This window comes from Notolepis coatsorum (genome assembly GCF_963971535.1).
Source record: "Notolepis coatsorum genome assembly, chromosome: 20".
NCBI lineage: Eukaryota > Metazoa > Chordata > Actinopteri > Aulopiformes > Paralepididae > Notolepis > Notolepis coatsorum.
Window position 1 is genome coordinate 25706934 of NC_140184.1, and position 17109 is coordinate 25724042.

At 42.6% G+C, this 17109-nt stretch overlaps 2 protein-coding genes across 3 annotated transcripts in view; both read right to left on the minus strand.

The window, feature by feature from the left end:
• LOC311247006 (uncharacterized protein) overlaps positions 1-5706 on the minus strand; it is a 50118-nt gene extending 44412 nt beyond the window's left edge. For both annotated transcript variants that reach the window (XM_084337285.1, XM_084337284.1), the window contains exon 1: positions 5572-5706. In XM_084337285.1, coding sequence (XP_084193411.1) covers positions 5572-5689 — 118 coding nt within the window. In that variant the 5' untranslated portion in view covers positions 5690-5706. The remainder of the gene's footprint in view (positions 1-5571) is intronic.
• A 686-nt stretch (positions 5707-6392) lies between these two features.
• On the minus strand, positions 6393-16461 carry gpa33a (glycoprotein A33 (transmembrane), paralog a). The gene is made up of 7 exons (XM_084337563.1): positions 16280-16461; positions 12263-12429; positions 11860-12073; positions 10036-10200; positions 9127-9243; positions 8046-8175; positions 6393-7846 (listed from the first exon to the last, which is right to left on the minus strand). The coding sequence occupies exons 1-7, from the start codon at positions 16323-16325 to the stop codon at positions 7357-7359; spliced, it is 1329 nt and encodes a 442-aa protein (XP_084193689.1). The 5' UTR covers positions 16326-16461; the 3' UTR covers positions 6393-7356.
• Positions 16462-17109: the final 648 nt, after the last annotated feature.

The following is a 17109-nucleotide window of genomic DNA, read 5'->3' on the forward strand; positions in this document are numbered from 1 at the left end:
CCTCCTATTTTTCTGTATTTTTCTCCCATCCCAATTTAGTCGTTATGCCAATTCCCCCCTCCCCTTCCTGGTCGTTGCGCGCATTTGCCCCCAACTTGCCGGTCTAGGGAGCGCTGAAGTCTATCACATGCTTCCTCCGATACATGTGGAGACAGCCAGCCGCCTCTTTTCACCTGCCAGCGAGGACTCTCACTGGGGGAGCGTAACGCGTGGGAGGCTCACACTACTTCCCCAGTTCCCTCCCTCGCTGTGCAGGCGCCCTGACCGACCTGTAGGAGTCGCTGTTTACAACGACCAGGACCCACCCCACCGGCTTTCCACCCGCTGACACTGCCAATTGTGTCAGTATGGACGACCGACCAAGCCGGAGGTACCGCGGCAGCCGTATTCGATCCCACTGTCTCTGCTGTGGTAGACAGGCGCTTAGTCCGCTGCGCTACCCGGTCGCCCCTGACTGGGACCAGTGTTGTAAAGTTTGTTACATAGTCAGCGCCTGGGCCTTTTGTTTTTTAAAGACCTTGGAGAATGTGGGGGAGTATTTGTCATGCAGATACTTTCCAGTAAGCTAAGAGAAACATGGGTGTCACTCCTTCTCTCTCTCTCCAGACCTTGAGTCAGCACTAGCAGCAGAGATGTTTTGTTGCCTGACATAAGCTGTCAGTAAATCCCCCTTATTACATATTACTAGTTATTACTACAACATGCTCTGACTGGCAGATCTACGTAGGGCTTGGGGAGGTATACTGAATATGAAGGTATTGCATGGATCCATGCAACGGGTACGTATTTTTACTATACCGTCAGGAATGATATATAGAATTTTGTTTATCAATCTAAAGAAATCTTACAGCAGTATTATAAAGGTTTTGGGATAGAAAATGTATTAAAATAATGTATACAACTGTATTACAAAAGTAAAAGACATCCAACAAGTAAAATCGTAATATAATTTGCACTGGAAAACATGTTGTTATACTGTACCATCAAATTACATCAAGTGTGTGTCTACTTCTCTGGTTTCTGGCTTTATGAGTAGTCCATGTTGAAAAATATTGATTAAACTTTCCTGGGCCATGGAAATAAAAAATTTGTATTCTTAATTTGGTCAGTTTAGTTAAAATAACCACCCAGAAAACATTTTAAAGTCCATTACTATAAACACTTTTTACATGTTTAAACATTACACCTTATTTTATCTATTTATTCTTCCACATTTGCACTACCTCTTCTACAGCCCAATACGGGATCGAAATTAGCGTTTTTTCTAACATCTGTCTTCAGACCAATGTTTGTTTCAAAGGTTTAATGACATAAGGTGAACATTAAGCATACAACCGCTTCAAACAGCAAACACAATCCAAACACGAAAGATCATCTTCAAAGTTCCTAGCGAAGTCTTCCTATTTCAGAATCTACCTTTGGTGTTGAATGAACAGATCATTCTTGTCAATATGATTCAACAGATCATTTATCGTCTTTCAGTGAGACCATAAAATGATATTCTGTCATCTACAGAATAAATCAATAATAACAAGTACATAATATAACTCAAATGTCCCACAAAATTGTATCTGAAATATTAAGTGTGTCTGACTTTTAACCACCAAAACTTGCCAGGACTATCCTCACCTGCACCTTGTGTATACTGTTTATTTTATTTCTATATTTAAAATATTATTTTATTGCCTATATTTATGTCTTTCTTCTATTACCATGCCCATACCTGTACCTCCCCTCCCCCATGCTGTTATGATGTCTGCATTTCCCAAAGAGGAAGCTGAGGGATTGTTATTTAAAAATGTCAAAGGTTTTTGTTGTGAAGGGCCAGATTAAACCGAATATATATATTTATTTATATATATATATTTAATTGTATTTGTATATTCTCTAATATTCCCTGATATCCCTTGTATATTCCTTGTACAATATGCATTGAATATCCATTCTAGCCTACTGAACATCCCATAATAGTCTCCATTCTACTATTGGTCGAGACCTTGGTGCCAGGCTGCCATACCCCTCAGACCCAGTTCAAACGTACCGCTCCACATGTACGAACAAGTCCTAGTTCCGCGTAGGAATCTGGCTACCGCACCACTAATGGGACTATTTGTTCATAGTGCGTATATATACTGCGCTACTAAAGTAGGACTTTCTTTTCAGTCCAGTTTCTTACCCTCCAATAGAGTCACAGACGTAAAGCCTCCCCGCGACGCCACGTGTGGGAGTAAGGCCAAGTTCGCCTACCATTGGTATTGAGACATCGTGTATATTAATATTTGAATAGTCATATTTGGCACTATATCGTCGAGTTGGACGTAGTCTATTAAGCTAATAATAGTCTGTTAATATATAGTGCTTCGTGCGGTGAGAATACTACCGTAGTCAGTACCCCATCGTTTCGGGCAGAGAACTGGCTGCTTACCCAGGGTGGTTGACCCCATGTGAAGCTGCACCCGAGGAGCCCCAGAGCCGACGAGCGAGTGGACCTGTATACCGGATTATTCTACCGACGACAGCCCGCCTTCCCAGGCACGGATTATGCTTTGTATACTTTGATTATTCCATGGATAAAGACCCCCGACACTGCCGTGTGTTGGAACCCCCCCCCCTGGAGAGGACGCAAGGTGAGGAGACGCTCTGCAAGACGAGGTCGCTTCACGTCTCTCCCCCGTGGACCGGAGAGAGCCGGCCCACAAAGAGTCCACCTGCTTTCATCTGTGGTCCAAGGATCGCCGGCGCATTGAACGGCACTACAGTGGGTTCACCTGGGATACCCTTGGCCGGACGAGGCAGCCGGATTCTACCCCCCCCCCCTCCTACTCCTGTCGGCTTACAAGCGACCGGATTAACCCCCTCTAGTGTATCTAGTATATAATCATTAAAGTATCATTGCTGTTATTCCTTAACTATTCCAGGTCGTATATTTACCACCTGCGCCTTCAGAGATTGGACATTCTCTATTGATATACCGACGAATACTCTTTGCCATAAAAGTGCATACTATTTCAATTCATAAATGTAATTAAGTGATTAAGTGCTTGTTCTACACACCATCGCTGTGTAGAAATAAAGACCTGTTTCGACTTCGTACATTTGTGTTGGATCCGTTTCATCTACGTGAGAGTGTTTATGATAATATATTTATGCCGTGTACTGGGTGGCCGAATATTAAGTACAAAGGTAGTGGTAGTAAGTATCATATCTAGTAATACAGTCAGGGAATTGTACCCCTCAGTTACAGTTTTGGTTTTATGTCACACGTTACATGACCACACAGTTCAATGGGATTAACATCAACTGGATTAGATGTGAACCTACTGTATGATTTCACATACGTTAGCAGATATCGTGATATCAATATCGCACTCATAACGTCCTTATAAGTATCGTGATATTGATTTCTTCCACGTCGCTCAGCCCTAATTATCTTTAATCATTTCATTCAATGTTTAGTTTTCTAGTAAAGGTGGTACGTCATCAAAACAACGGAGGAGTGGAGCAGTCTGGAGGCCTGTTTTGAGTCAGATCTGGTTCTGACTGTGAGCTGAACTTCTAAAGCTGCAGGCCTCTGGGTCTGATGATGTCCCATGATGACCAGGAGCTGGAGCTCTGTGGTCCAACACACACTGGAGAGGCCAACACGTGGGAACACACACAAACACACACTTCTGAGGATGATGTGTGTGTGTGTGTGTGTGTGTGTGTGTGTGTGTGTGTGTGTGTGTGTGTGTGTGTGCGTGCACGCTTGTGTGTGTGCTCGTGTGTGTTTAACATCTATTCTGAGCAGTGTGTATGTGTGCGCTCATGCATGCATGTATATATGTATGAATGTGTGTGTACATCTGTTTCTGCTGAGGACAGTGTGTGTGTAACATCTGTCTTCTGAGTAGTGTGTGTGCTTGTGCATGTTTGTATGTATGAATCTGATACATCTGTGTCTGCTGAGGACAGTGTGTGTGTGTGTGTGTGTGTGTGTGTGTGTGCGTGTGTGTGTGTGTGTGTGTGTGTGTGTGTGTGTGTGTGTGTGTGTGTGTGTGTGTGTGTGTGTGTGTGTGTGTGTGTTCTCCTTGGACTGGACCAGTGAACAGAGACAGAGGGATGTGGGGGGGGGGGACCATAGGGGGCTTCACTTAATCCAGACCAGGCCTGTTAGGGAAACACTAGTGTTTTCTTTCCATTACTGAGGGTGTGCTCGACTGGACCTGCTCGCCTGATGAAACAGAACTAATAGATTCATCTTGAAAACCTTTGAAGACGGAGCCAGTTAAACCAAGCACACCTTTATGCCTTTGGAGAAAACAAAATATACCGTTCTCCGATGATATAATTCAACACAATAGGCCTATAATGTAAAGGCAGACGGTGAGGAAATCACAGTACATTAGAACAGGGATGACGGAGGAAAATTCATCTGTTATATTTTAAATCAACAGAGAGAAGTGAGGCAAGAGTCAGACAAAAGACACACAGTATAATCTTGTAGCCTATAATATGATTTTGTTCTCCCAATTCCTTGGACACAGCCTTATTCCAAATTCTAAGAGTAAAAAAGGCAGAAAGCCTGCGTTCCAAGGATCAGGACTGTGGGGAGGCCACGCTTTATTAGTTTTCCTTAGAGGCTATAACTCCAGAGGAGAGGATAGGAGATGAGGAGAGGGTGGGGGCGGTTACACAGGAACATATTTAGTAATATTGGACATACTGTAAAGATGCCTTGCTGAGGCTGTAGAGGTAATCTTGTTTTTTTCTAATTGAGTGTATATATTCTACTACAATCCTGCACAATTGTACAGCTCTGTCCTACATTAGATTGTATTTGTATTCAAACTAAATATTTGTTATACTTGTAAGACCAAGACAAATTCCTCATATGAGATTACTTGGCAAAAAAAACTTTTTATGATTCTGATTATATTTACAATATATATAAAGGGGCAGATTTGTTTCATGTATGCCTATATTAACTCTGTTTGCGTGTGTGTGTGTGTGTGTGTGTGTGTGTGTGTGTGTGTGTGTGTGTGTGTGTGTGTGTATGTGTGTGTGTGTGTGTGTGTGTTAATACATCTTTATGCATGTTCTGGTCAACTGTAGCTTTATTCATTGACCTGTCTGGAGCTCTTCCAACTGTAGACCTCCTAATCCCCAGCCCCCAACCTCCACTTCAATCACTCACACATGACTGAACACAATGCAAGAGTCAGCTACAGCTCAGCATACAACACTGAGAGGCCATACAACGCCTGCAACAGAACTGACATTATACCTTTTTGTTTTTTTGCTTCCTATTCAAATCAAGAAGAGAGACAGGTTTTTTTTACGTGAAGAAAGAACATCAATGAAGGAATTCCACAACAGGCCCTAATGCATGATATACAACCAAATAATAATTTGCATCCCTGAAATTTTGTTGTTTCTAAATTTAGGATATGAATTAGTTCGGCTAGGATTTTCAAGCAACTTCAATGAGTTTAGCCAAAACTCTCAGATGCGCCTCGGACTAATCAACAACCTGTTACTCTTCGCACACAATGAGTAAAAGGGACATACTGTGTACACATGCATGCCTACCTGCGAGATAAAGAATGGGTATCCACCACCTCAGCGTCGAATGCATTTTCAAAGTCACAACGTTGGATTCCACAAAAGTTCCGTATTTAACATTCTCCTCTCCCTCTGTTCGCCTCATCCCTGTGCGAACCGTTACTCGAGGCGCTCCGGGTGAACAGTAGATAACGGGACCGCGCACCGCACTACTTCACTAGTGGGAGGTGCCTGCTTTCCTCAGGACAGAGTGGGTCATGAGGGGTGGCGACAGAGGCTATTCAAGAATGATGTTAATCTCTCCGGCATGATTATGCCAATATTTCTATTGTTTGGCCATGAACTGGATTTTTGCATTTTAAAAAGTTTGTATTTTGTACTTCATTGTTTGCATTTGTACTCTATTTTGTACTTTTAGTTGTATAATTTATATAGTGTTTGGCCTTTATTATTTTAACTTTTTTTTTACTGTATGAAGCAAAATCTCGGCTCATACAGAACCAAGCATTTCACCGTAATGTACTTTATATGTGACAAATAAAACTAAACTTGAAAGTTGAGAAGATTTTCGACTAGCTGCAGTGGAGGGAGAGATGGCACAATTAATGCTCATGGCATTCCATGATCAAGGGCAGACCTATTACGGTCATGTGGAGATTCGTAGAAAGGTGACTGGTTTCTCTTGTGCATTTTCCCAACACAAAGCCAGTCAAATAGCTTGAAAATGATCAAATGTTAAAGCCTAATCACAGCAGAGAAACAGAAGCCTACTACCCAGAGATGTTATGCTGCCACCTAGCGTTGATAACATACTGTAGCCGCGGAGATGATTTACACATATTCACAAATTACATTTTTTCCAGTTTATTTAATCCCAATATAATAAAATATAGCATCATCAAAACACATGAAATTACAGACTATTTACATTGCATAAATGTCATTTAACAAAATCCATCAGAAAACTCTTAACATAATTTATAAAAGACAAGTTAATTCACATAAACACATTTGACCATGAAAGATAAAAACGTTAATGTTTAAAAAGTAAAACATAATAAAATATACATTTCTTAAAGCGTGTTTATTGTCTCTGTGTAACATGAGTTTTGTTGCAGTTAAGAAAACATTAAACTCCTAAATGTGGTAAAACCCCTTTACTTTACACCTGAGGTTCACAAGAGGAAGTTGAAACACATTAGTGTGATAAACAAAGAGCTAGAGTCAGAGTAATATGAATAATTTGTATGGTGCTGGTACATTTTAAGTAATTGTGGAGGCACCCGATTGGACGGACAAAGTCGAGACACTCTGTATCCTCCAACCTCATTGGCTCCCCTTCCCCTGTCAATGAACCGGGCTTACTATAGAATTTTCAAGACGCTTCAGGTGCCCTCACCACAATTCCAAAACAGAACCAATAGAGAGCATTTTAGAACGTACCCCAAATCCTTTTCCACATCAGAATAAGTACAATCCATAATAGGCAAAAAGGAACAGTAATAGCAATAAAGATTTTAAGCAAATATTAACACTTGATACAAAGTAATGATAAAATATTAAAGGCTACCTCTTTAGAAGGATAGCTGGCTTGCAGTGTAATGCTAAAACAACAAAAACGATTTAACCACCACCAGTCTCACACGGACATAAGTCATATGTCCTGCAGCAAAGATAGGAGGCTAACCTGTGCTTCCATCTTGTACTACTTTCAGTATGTCACTCCCAATTCAATTAATTTGATTTACCACAAAAGTATTCTTCCAATCGACACATCTAGCAGCTTATGTGAACAGTAGCAGGAAGAGGGCCTTAATCATCTTGGTTTATCCTAGATGGCTTGTTGGCCGGCACTCTGGGTGGATTTTCCTGATCCCGGTCATCGTGTGGTTCATCATAGCGGTCGTCGTTGTCGCGCTCTCTGCGGTCGTCGTCATGGTGGCGGTCATTGTACCCGTCACGGGACGCTCTTCGGTCATCATATCGCCGGTCGTCATCGTAGCGCTCGCGGCGGTCATCGCTGTACCTGTCGCGTCGGTCAGTGTAGTCGCTGCGCCGATCGTCGTAGTCGCTGCGTCGATCGTCGTAGTCGCTGCGACGGTCGTAGTCACGCTCACTCCGTTCCTCATAGTTGTCGCGACGGTCAGAGGGGGACCTCACACTGCTGTCGTCGTAGTCGCTGCGCACATCTTCTCGCCTGGTGTCGTCGATGTCGCTGCGCGCGTCGTCCTGCCGGTCGTCTTTGCGGCCGTCGCCATTCTCTGTCGGCTCTTTGTCGTGGAACTCTGCCCCCTCAGGGGCCCTAGAGATGAAACAGAGTATTCATGGTGCGTTTGTTTTTGTGTCAAGGACCACAATCTAAATGGGTTTGTTAATAAAAATGTTGCTATCCTGACTATCAAAAATAGAATTAAAACAAAATTAAGCTTGTATGATTGTTTGTGCGCATCTGTGTATGTGCTTGTGTGCGTGTGTGTACATGTCTACAGACGTGGCCGTACCCCATCACATATTCCTCCGACTCTTTCTTCTTCTTGCGGCAGCAGCAACAGTAGATGATGATGATGAGTACAAGCACAGCTGCCACCACCCCACCTATGATTCCTGCAGTGGAACCGAAGTTCATGGACGCTTCAGCGTGGAAGTCCAGTAGTCCAGTATGAGCAGAGGAGAGGGGAAAGGAGAAGCAAAGGAGAGGCAGAGATACAAGCTGTTATGGCCCAGTGTTCTTCTGTTAAAACAGATCTCATTAACCATATTCACATGGCGGCCATTTGGCTCTCATGTCATGCTCAGCTTGGGAGAGTGACATGGGAGCAAAATGGCCACCATGTGAATATGGTCAATGACCTAAAATCTCTGGAAAGGTCTCAATAAGAGGAACTTCAAATGAAGCTTTGCTTATGTTACATTATATGCAAGTAGTAGGGTTGAGTACCGTTCACATTTGAACCGATACCGGTACCAGTTCCTGGAATTCGGTACTTGTAATACCACATTTTCTTTATTTCAGTTGTAAAAAATTTATCAATTACTCAATTTCAACATTGTTATTTATTTAGAACATTTGTATTTATTGTTGTAACACCACCACACAAAATAAATTGCATGATCATGTATTATATTTGTAAATGTTTAAATATCAACATTATCTCACCAGCCAAAGACCCAAGAGATGGGGCAGTAATATACTGTATATATTTGTGGAAAAGGCTCCCTCTTGTCTAGTAATATTACACTCTTATACTAATGATGTAAAGGTACCAAAATTTGGTACCAATTGATCTAGCGTGAATCGGTACTCGGTTAGCAAGTGGCCCTTGGGACTTGTGTGTGTGTGTGTGTGTGTGTGTGTGTGTGTGTGTGTGTGTGTGTGTGTGTGTGTGTGTGTGTGTGTGTGTGTGTGTGTGTGTGTGTGTGTGTGTGTGTGTGTGTGTGTGTGTGTGTGTGTGTGTGTATGTGTGTGTGTGTGTGTGTGTGTGTGTGTGTGTGTGGAAGGGGGGGTATCAAATGGGATGCATTTATAGAAAATAAATAAGAGTTCAAAAGAACCCACATAAAATAAAGAAATGTTGTTCTTACGTGGCATGACAGTGAGGGTGATGTTGCAGGAAGCAGAGCGGATCTTGTTGCTGGAGGTGCAGGTGTAGTATCCAGAGGTCTCCTTTGAGACATTGTGAAGAGGCAATATGCTTCCCACTGAAAGGACAAACACACCCATTTTAAATGTCATCTTACCTCATCCTCTCCAAGGCTGAAACGTGTCCTCGAGTCATGCACAGCGTGTGTGCAACAAATGTTTTTACTAGTGCTGTCAGGCGATTAAAAAAGTTAATCTAATTAATTACAGGATTTGTAATGAATTAATCTAATTAAATCGCATTTTAATCGCATAACCATTTTATGCCTGATATTCTATAATCATATTTCAAATTGCATGTGTCCGGATGGCAGAATTCAGTACAGTATCTACAAAACCTTCTGTTTAATCATCTTCCATCTATTAATTTGCTTAGATTTTTCAGGTTTGGTCAATTTGAGCATAGTGTTATTCACAGTCAAAGATAAAAAAAATTTTTATTGATATTCTCATTTGGTTCATTACAATTTACTCAAGCCTAGTAACAGACACAGTATTTCGGACACTGGGAATACATTCCCTGAGATCCATAGATGTCCCTAGAATCAGATACCAAGAACATGCAAATGGACCATATAAAAAAAAGTCTGTAATGTGTATTCTACGTTCTTATGGAATGAATGAGATAAAAAAGTGTTATAAAAAAAAAAATCTTTTTTTTTGTAATTAATTTTGAGTTAATTTTCATAATGTGATAATTTGCTGTGTAATTAATTAATCAATCTAATTAACGCGATAAACTGACGGCCCTAGTTTTTACTAATGCACACCGAGTGATACACGCATGCTTGTGTAAAATGCACATGCTTGCATAATACACACACACACACATGGAGAATGTCCACACTCACTGAGATTGATTCTTGGGTCTTTGACACGAGGCATATTCCTGACGTCACGACTCTCCCACAAGTACGCAGGTGTAGGGGAGCCTTCCTCAGAGAAACAGGTGAGGTTGATGTTCTTGCCATACTCTGCCTTACCCTCGATCTTACAGATGGGCGTGGATGGAGCCACTGGAAAAGACAGAAAACAACCATTTAATAAATGTTTCTATTTTCTTTGTCTCAGATCAAGTTGAGATTGGTGAGTTAATGCCAATTTGGCTCAGTATCCGACATGATATGGCCAGGAAGATCCTTAATTAATATAATGGCACAGTATATGGGGCATATTCACAAGCATTGTTGAAGTGTTTGATCTGTAGATGGAACATGAGCTTTCTGGAACTTTCATAATCTACTTTATTCCAATGTTTACAAAATTGCCAATGTAAACAAACCTTTTACAGCCACAAAATACACACAAGCAATTTAATACTCATATGTACCTGTAGTCTAGTGTCAACTAGATAATACAAAAATGTCTCTTATTTCTTGGTGGCGTTTCTACCCATTTGTTATTTGTTTGTCACTGATTGGGCCTTTAAACCAAATTGATCAAGTAACTTGACTTATGAAGTCCGTTTGTGACGATTAAGAATCTACCTTTCAAAAAAGCTTAATTGCTAGTTACACTAGCTTTGTGTTGTACGTAACTCACTCGACTTGGAAAGGAGTGCTGTAACAGCTAAAATAGTAACATTTACTTGAAATGTTTATTTGGTAAAGTAACTTTGAGGGTCAAAAGTTCACTCAACTAAAAGGTTGGCTAAATGATCTGCTGTTCACACTCATATCAAACTTAAAAAAGATATGAAACAATGAATCCGACTAATCTGCATGCATTGCACAAACTTAAAAAATTAAATAAAAAAAAAGTCTACAGACCATTTTATTAGGATAACCCTGAAACTAGACTAGAAACCTAATGTAAGCAGCACGTTTCAGGTCCATTAGGAGTTTTGCAGGGGATGCGCTACTGGTTCCGGCAGGCCCTCTTGTTCTGAATAGAGGCAGCAGCCGTCCTGCTCCCTGCGGTCATCTGTACACTCCATTTTACAAGGAAATGCACGTTTTTTTCTGTTTTTGTCCCCGTCCCAATTATGCATGTTCTCCTACGAGTCGGTACAAGGGCGTCCCGAAGCCGACCGCACGCTTCCTCCGATACGTGCGGCGACTGCCAGTGACGTCTTTTCACTTGGCAGCGAGGACTCTCATTGGTGAAGTGTAACGCGTGGGAGGGCACGCTATCTCCACAAAGTCCTGCCCCCGCTGAGCAAGCGCCGAGACCTGACCTGTAGGCGTCGCTGTCCACAACGCCAGATTCCCACCCCCTAATACTGCCAATTGTATTAGTATGAACGACCAGCCAAGCTGGTAGCAACACCGAGAGCTGGGCTCAAACCCAGCATCTCCTGCGTTGGTGACGAGCGCAATCTCCGCTACGCCACCTGACCGCCCTGGAAATGCACCTTTTAAACCATTCAGCTCCTTTCAAACTGAAGACTTACACCAGTTTTTGTAAAAAATAAATAAATATTTTCTGCACTCTTTATGTATACTGTAGCATACATTCACATTTGCTTCATTACCGTCAATTTGCATGTTGTATGAAAGAGCATTGGACAAGATGAGGGATAACAAGTGCATGTTATTTTTTGCACAAAATCTAGCTTTTTTTCCTTTTTATCAGATTAATCGATTAATTGAATTAATAATCTACAGATCATTCAATCAATTATTATAGTCGCAGCCCTAGTGTAGGGTGTGTGAAGTAAAAGCACAGCCTGTTACCCAGCACAATCAGACGCGTGGTGGCAGCCAGTTTCCCCTCGTCGTCCTTAGGGATCATCACACGGCACTCAAACACCCGGTTGTCTGCTAACGTGATGGAGGAGAGCTTCAGGTCGGCCTTGCCCGTCGCCATGTCCTTGTCCAGAGACACACGGCCTTCATATTTCGCACGGATGTCCGTTTGGCCCGTAGAGTAGTGGGTAAGAACCTGGGTCTGTGCAGCAAGAGAAAATAAAGTTACATTATTGTTGTTGTTGTGTGTTCAATTCTATTCCATCTACAGTACATTTGTAATGGCACAGGTGGATAATAATTTTGCTGGTTGGTGTATTGTATATTAGGACTGCACATGAGAGAGAGAGAGAGAGAGAGAGAGAGAGAGAGAGCAAAGTGTTCTACTGACCTCAGGAACCCCAGGTCTATCTCCCTCAGCAGTCCAAGTGATGACTATGAGAGGGTTTCTTGCATTCTTGGGTACGAATTTGCAGGGCAGGGTGATGTTATCTCCCCTGGCAAACTCGTATACCTTCTGTGGTATGGTCACTTCCAGGGCACCGGCCCTTGACACTACTGTTAACACACACGAAACTTAGGGTAAACAATATGCAAGTATACTTAAATTACTATAACCCAGCTGGATTTGATCCTGGGTCTACCCTATGGGAAACCAAACATCTTCCAGTCAATCAGAGGGAAGTCCTCCCTGGTCTGGAGGGATATTAGGCTTCAGACAGGGAGAAGTCCTCCTGGTCTGGGGGGATATTAGGCTTCAGACAGGGAGAAGTCCTCCTGGTCTGGGGGGATATTAGGCTTCAGACAGGGAGAAGTCCTCCTGGTCTGGGGGGATATTAGGCTTCAGGCAAGGAGAAGTCCTCCCTGGTCTGGGGGGATATTAGGCTTCAGACAGGGAGAAGTCCTCCCTGGTCTGGGGGGATATTAGGCTTCAGACAGGGAGAAGTCCTCCTGGTCTGGGGGGATATTAGGCTTCAGACAGGGAGAAGTCCTCCCTGGTCTGGGGGGATATTAGGCTTCAGACAGGGAGAAGTCCTCCCTGGTCTGGGGGGATATTAGGCTTCAGACAGGGAGAAGTCCTCCTGGTCTGGGGGGATATTAGGCTTCAATCAGAGGGAAGTCCTCCTGGTCTGGGGGGATATTAGGCTTCAGACAGGGAGAAGTCCTCCTGGTCTGGGGGGATATTAGGCTTCAGACAGGGAGAAGTCCTCCTGGTCTGGGGGGATATTAGGCTTCAGACAAGGAGAAGTCCTCCTGGTCTGGGGGGATATTAGGCTTCAGACAAGGAGAAGTCCTCCTGGTCTGGGGGGATATTAGGCTTCAGACAAGGAGAAGTCCTCCTGGTCTGGGGGGATATTAGGCTTCAGACAGGGAGAAGTCCTCCCTGGTCTGGAGGGATATTAGGCTTCAGACAGGGAGAAGTCCTCCTGGTCTGGGGGGATATTAGGCTTCAGACAGGGAGAAGTACTCCTGGTCTGGAGGGATATTAGGCTTCAGACAGGGAGAAGTCCTCCTGGTCTGGAGGGATATTAGGCTTCAGACAGGGAGAAGTCCTCCTGGTCTGGGGGGATATTAGGCTTCAGACAGGGAGAAGTCCTCCTGGTCTGGAGGCTTCAGACTAGGGCTGGGCGATATGGCAAAAAATCATATCGAGATAACGATATGATAATGTTATCATATTTCTCGATAATTATCGAAATTGTTATAAGTATAAACAAAAAGAAAAAAACATTTTATTATTATTTTAATTTTTTTTAAACAACAGATGTATGTTTATTTTGCAGCAATTCTTTGTCGTTGCCGCCATCTTTAGTGTTACATCCCCTCACACTCCAGTTCTCAGGCTGCAGCTGGTTTAAAAGCTAAAGTAAACCGGCTTCTCTGCTGGCTGTGGCTCCAGGGGAGTTGAACAGTTCTGGCTCGGCTAGTTTATTTTCGATCTTTTGGCGCTTTTTTGGTGGACAAACCACCGCACATGTGCACCGTGACTCGTGACTGGAGTCTAGCTCTGCTAGCACACATAGCCTACTGTGTACAGACGGTTTCAAAATGTATTTTAAATTAGAAAGCAAACAAAATAAATGGACAAGAGAAAAATAAATCTCAATTTGGTCAGTATTGTCATTTGGACAAGCAAAGCCATTACTTTAAGTTGCAGGCAAGAAAGACAAGTCTGTCCACTGTCTCTGGTTTTAAAACTGCCCTGTTGCAGGTCACAAAAAATAATATAGTATACTTAAATTACTATAACCCAGCTGGATTTGATCCTGGGTCTACCCTATGGGAAACCAAACATCTTCCAGTCAATCAGAGGGAAGTCCTCCCTGGTCTGGAGGGATATTAGGCTTCAGACAGGGAGAAGTCCTCCTGGTCTGGGGGGATATTAGGCTTCAGACAGGGAGAAGTCCTCCTGGTCTGGGGGGATATTAGGCTTCAGACAAGGAGAAGTCCTCCTGGTCTGGGGGGGGGATATTTGGCTTCAGGCAGGAAGAAGTCCTCCTGGTCTGGGGGGATGTTAGGGAGAAGACAAGGAGAAGTCCTCCTGGTCTGGGGGGGATATTAGGCTTCAGGCAGGGAGAAGTACATTGGAGGTGGTTGGGTGGGGGGGAGGTTGGGTAGGAGTGGGGGGAGGTTGGGTAGGAGGGGTGGACAGTGGGGGACACTGTACAAGCAAAACTGTACATTGGAATATTGACAAGACCTGCAGACCATACTTGGTGATTTACTGTACATTGGAGGGGGTTGTGTTAGGACATTTACAGGGGCCAGTTTCGAATTGCAGTCTCCCGTAGGTGTTTTTTGAGAGTGTTTTTGAAAGTGGGTAGTGATTCACATTCCTTTACAGCTTTGGGTAGGGCGTTCCACATTGATGTGGCATAATTGCGAAACGTGTTTAGTCTCTTGTTTGAGCTGAATCTGGGTTTAACATGATTTGTGGAGCTCCCTCTGGTGTTGTGATCGTGGTATTCACTGACCTTTGGGAAGTATTTTGACATGTACATGGGTACCTTGGTCGTGTAGTGTATCTTGTAGACCAGGCCCATTGCAAGTTGCTGTACTCTGTCGTCTACTCTAAGCCATCCTAGGTTGTCAAAGTGGGCAGGGGTGAGGTGGGTTCTATAGGAGTAAGGTCAAGCAGTAGTCTGACCAGTTTGTTTTGAGATGTTTGTAATTTTGTTTTTAGAGCCTTTGAGGTGCTTTGGTACCATGAGGTGCAAGCATAGTCGTAGTACCCTTGAATGAGTGAGCCCTGCTTTATCTTATGTATTACTGTTTTTACAGTTTGGCTCAGCACCAACAAACGGAGGATGTGCGTTATTTATTTTTTCTGAATGCTCCTGCCAGAGCCATATGCAGATTTTGCCTAGTTCTGAGCTGAGGGTTTTTTCAACCTGTAACTTGTTCTTGTCAGAGACCAGCAGGGCTGAGTCGTCCGCAAACAGGGATGTTAGGCTTCAGGCAGGGAGAAGTCCTCCTGGTCTGGGGGGATGTTAGGGAGAAGACTATAAAAGTTTAGTTTAGCTGCTGTTTGCTTCTCTAGTATAATTTATCTGGTACCGTTTGTTTTTATTGAGAGAAGCCAATCCAAAATGTTGTGCCTGAAAAGTACAATGACAATAAAGATAATGAATTTATTAATTAATGAATATAGGGCTCAGGAAATGGGCAGAGAGTTAGATGTTGCTATGCATTGCTAGTCGCCATATTTGGAGGATCACTAGTTACATCAATTTGTATTGAGAAAACGCTAAAACTGCTAAATGTATAATAGGAATGAATAGCAATACACAAACATTTGTTTATGTGAATTATGGAGACATATGACAGACATACATGCATTCTGTATCTAACCCTAACCATAATCTAACCATTACACTACAATAGCTTGTCCAAAGAAATCAGAAAGTGGAAAATGTCCTCATTTGGTGACCTGAGAGAGATGTTCAAGCTGTAATTGTGAAATGTTAAGATTCTTCTGTTGTTTCAAAACGAACTCAATTCTTAAATAGTGTCATCATTAAGTATAGGATTATGCTATGTAATTAATGGTACTGGACGGCAATGATGGATCTAATTCAAATCAAATTTATTTTAATGAATTGATTGCCATTTGTGAAAACGAAACATATTTATACTGATAAAAACACAGGCCACAACAATAGACATGGAACAAATATACATAGCTTTGTGTAATGGTAAGGCAAATCAAAGCATTGTTTAGATTAATTGTTTTCGTTTTTGGAAAGCAAGTAACAATCAAACCAAAATTTGCAACAGGACTTATTCGATGTGAGAAATGGCTGAAAGTATGGAAACAGGTGTGGCAGACATACGTCATGAGCAGGTCTAATAGGCCACACACAGAAGTTACCTGTAAATCATTATAATTAAACGAAGGAATACTCACCAAGATATTGCAGGGTCAAAGTAAAAATCCACCCATCCACACCCATACTGGATTCGGATCAATCTGACTATTGACCGATGATTCCGCGTCGTTATTTCGAAGCAGTTATGATGAACGGAGGACACACACGGCGCCCATTTCTACCGAAACCTGCTTGATGCTCAGGTGTACGCCACCTGAAGATGAATGACATTGCTATCCACCAATCACAACGGTTGCATATTTTTAAGCAACATTCTCATTCCTCCCCTTTGTCAGGTTACAACTTGTCTTGTTGTCATAGCCTTCCTTCCCCCGGCATCCTCGGGTCTCATTGGAAGCACAGGCCCACGCCCTTACAGTCCCTGCAGTCAGGTTACATACACACATATCTTTCTTTCTTTCTTTCTTTCTTTCTTTCTTTCTTTAAACGACATCAGCACCACTTGTGCTTGGGGAGTGGGGGGTAGTTCTATTCATGACAGCAAAACGAAATCCAATCAAATACATTCAAATATTTGGTAATCACAGATAATCAAATTAGGGTTTACAATTAAAACGTTGATAACCGAACAGTGCTCGTAGTAGTAAGTGGGAAGATAGTTTACGATTGATGGTCATCAGGTTTTATTAGAAAACAGGGACATGTTGAAACAAGATAAACGTTTGTTCCAGTCAGACTGGTTTGACAAGGAATTACCAACTGCAATGTGTGTGTGTGTATGCGTTCGTGTGTTGTTTTTTTAGAGACAAGAGAGAGAGAGAGACGGAGGGAGAGAGAGAGAGACGGGGGAGAGAGAGAGAGAGAGAGAGAGAGAGAGAGGTGTAAATTACATAGCCAACTGAATCAT

Coding starts and splice junctions, on each gene's coding strand:
- gpa33a (XM_084337563.1), bottom strand. CDS start 16,325: ATGGGTGTGGATGGGTGGATTTTTACTTTGACCCTGCAATATCTTG. Junction 12,430..16,279: donor TTTGACCCTGCAATATCTTG/GTGAGTATTCCT, acceptor GTGTGTTAACAG/TAGTGTCAAGGGCCGGTGCC. Junction 8,176..9,126: donor CACCCTCACTGTCATGCCAC/GTAAGAACAACA, acceptor TCCACGCTGAAG/CGTCCATGAACTTCGGTTCC.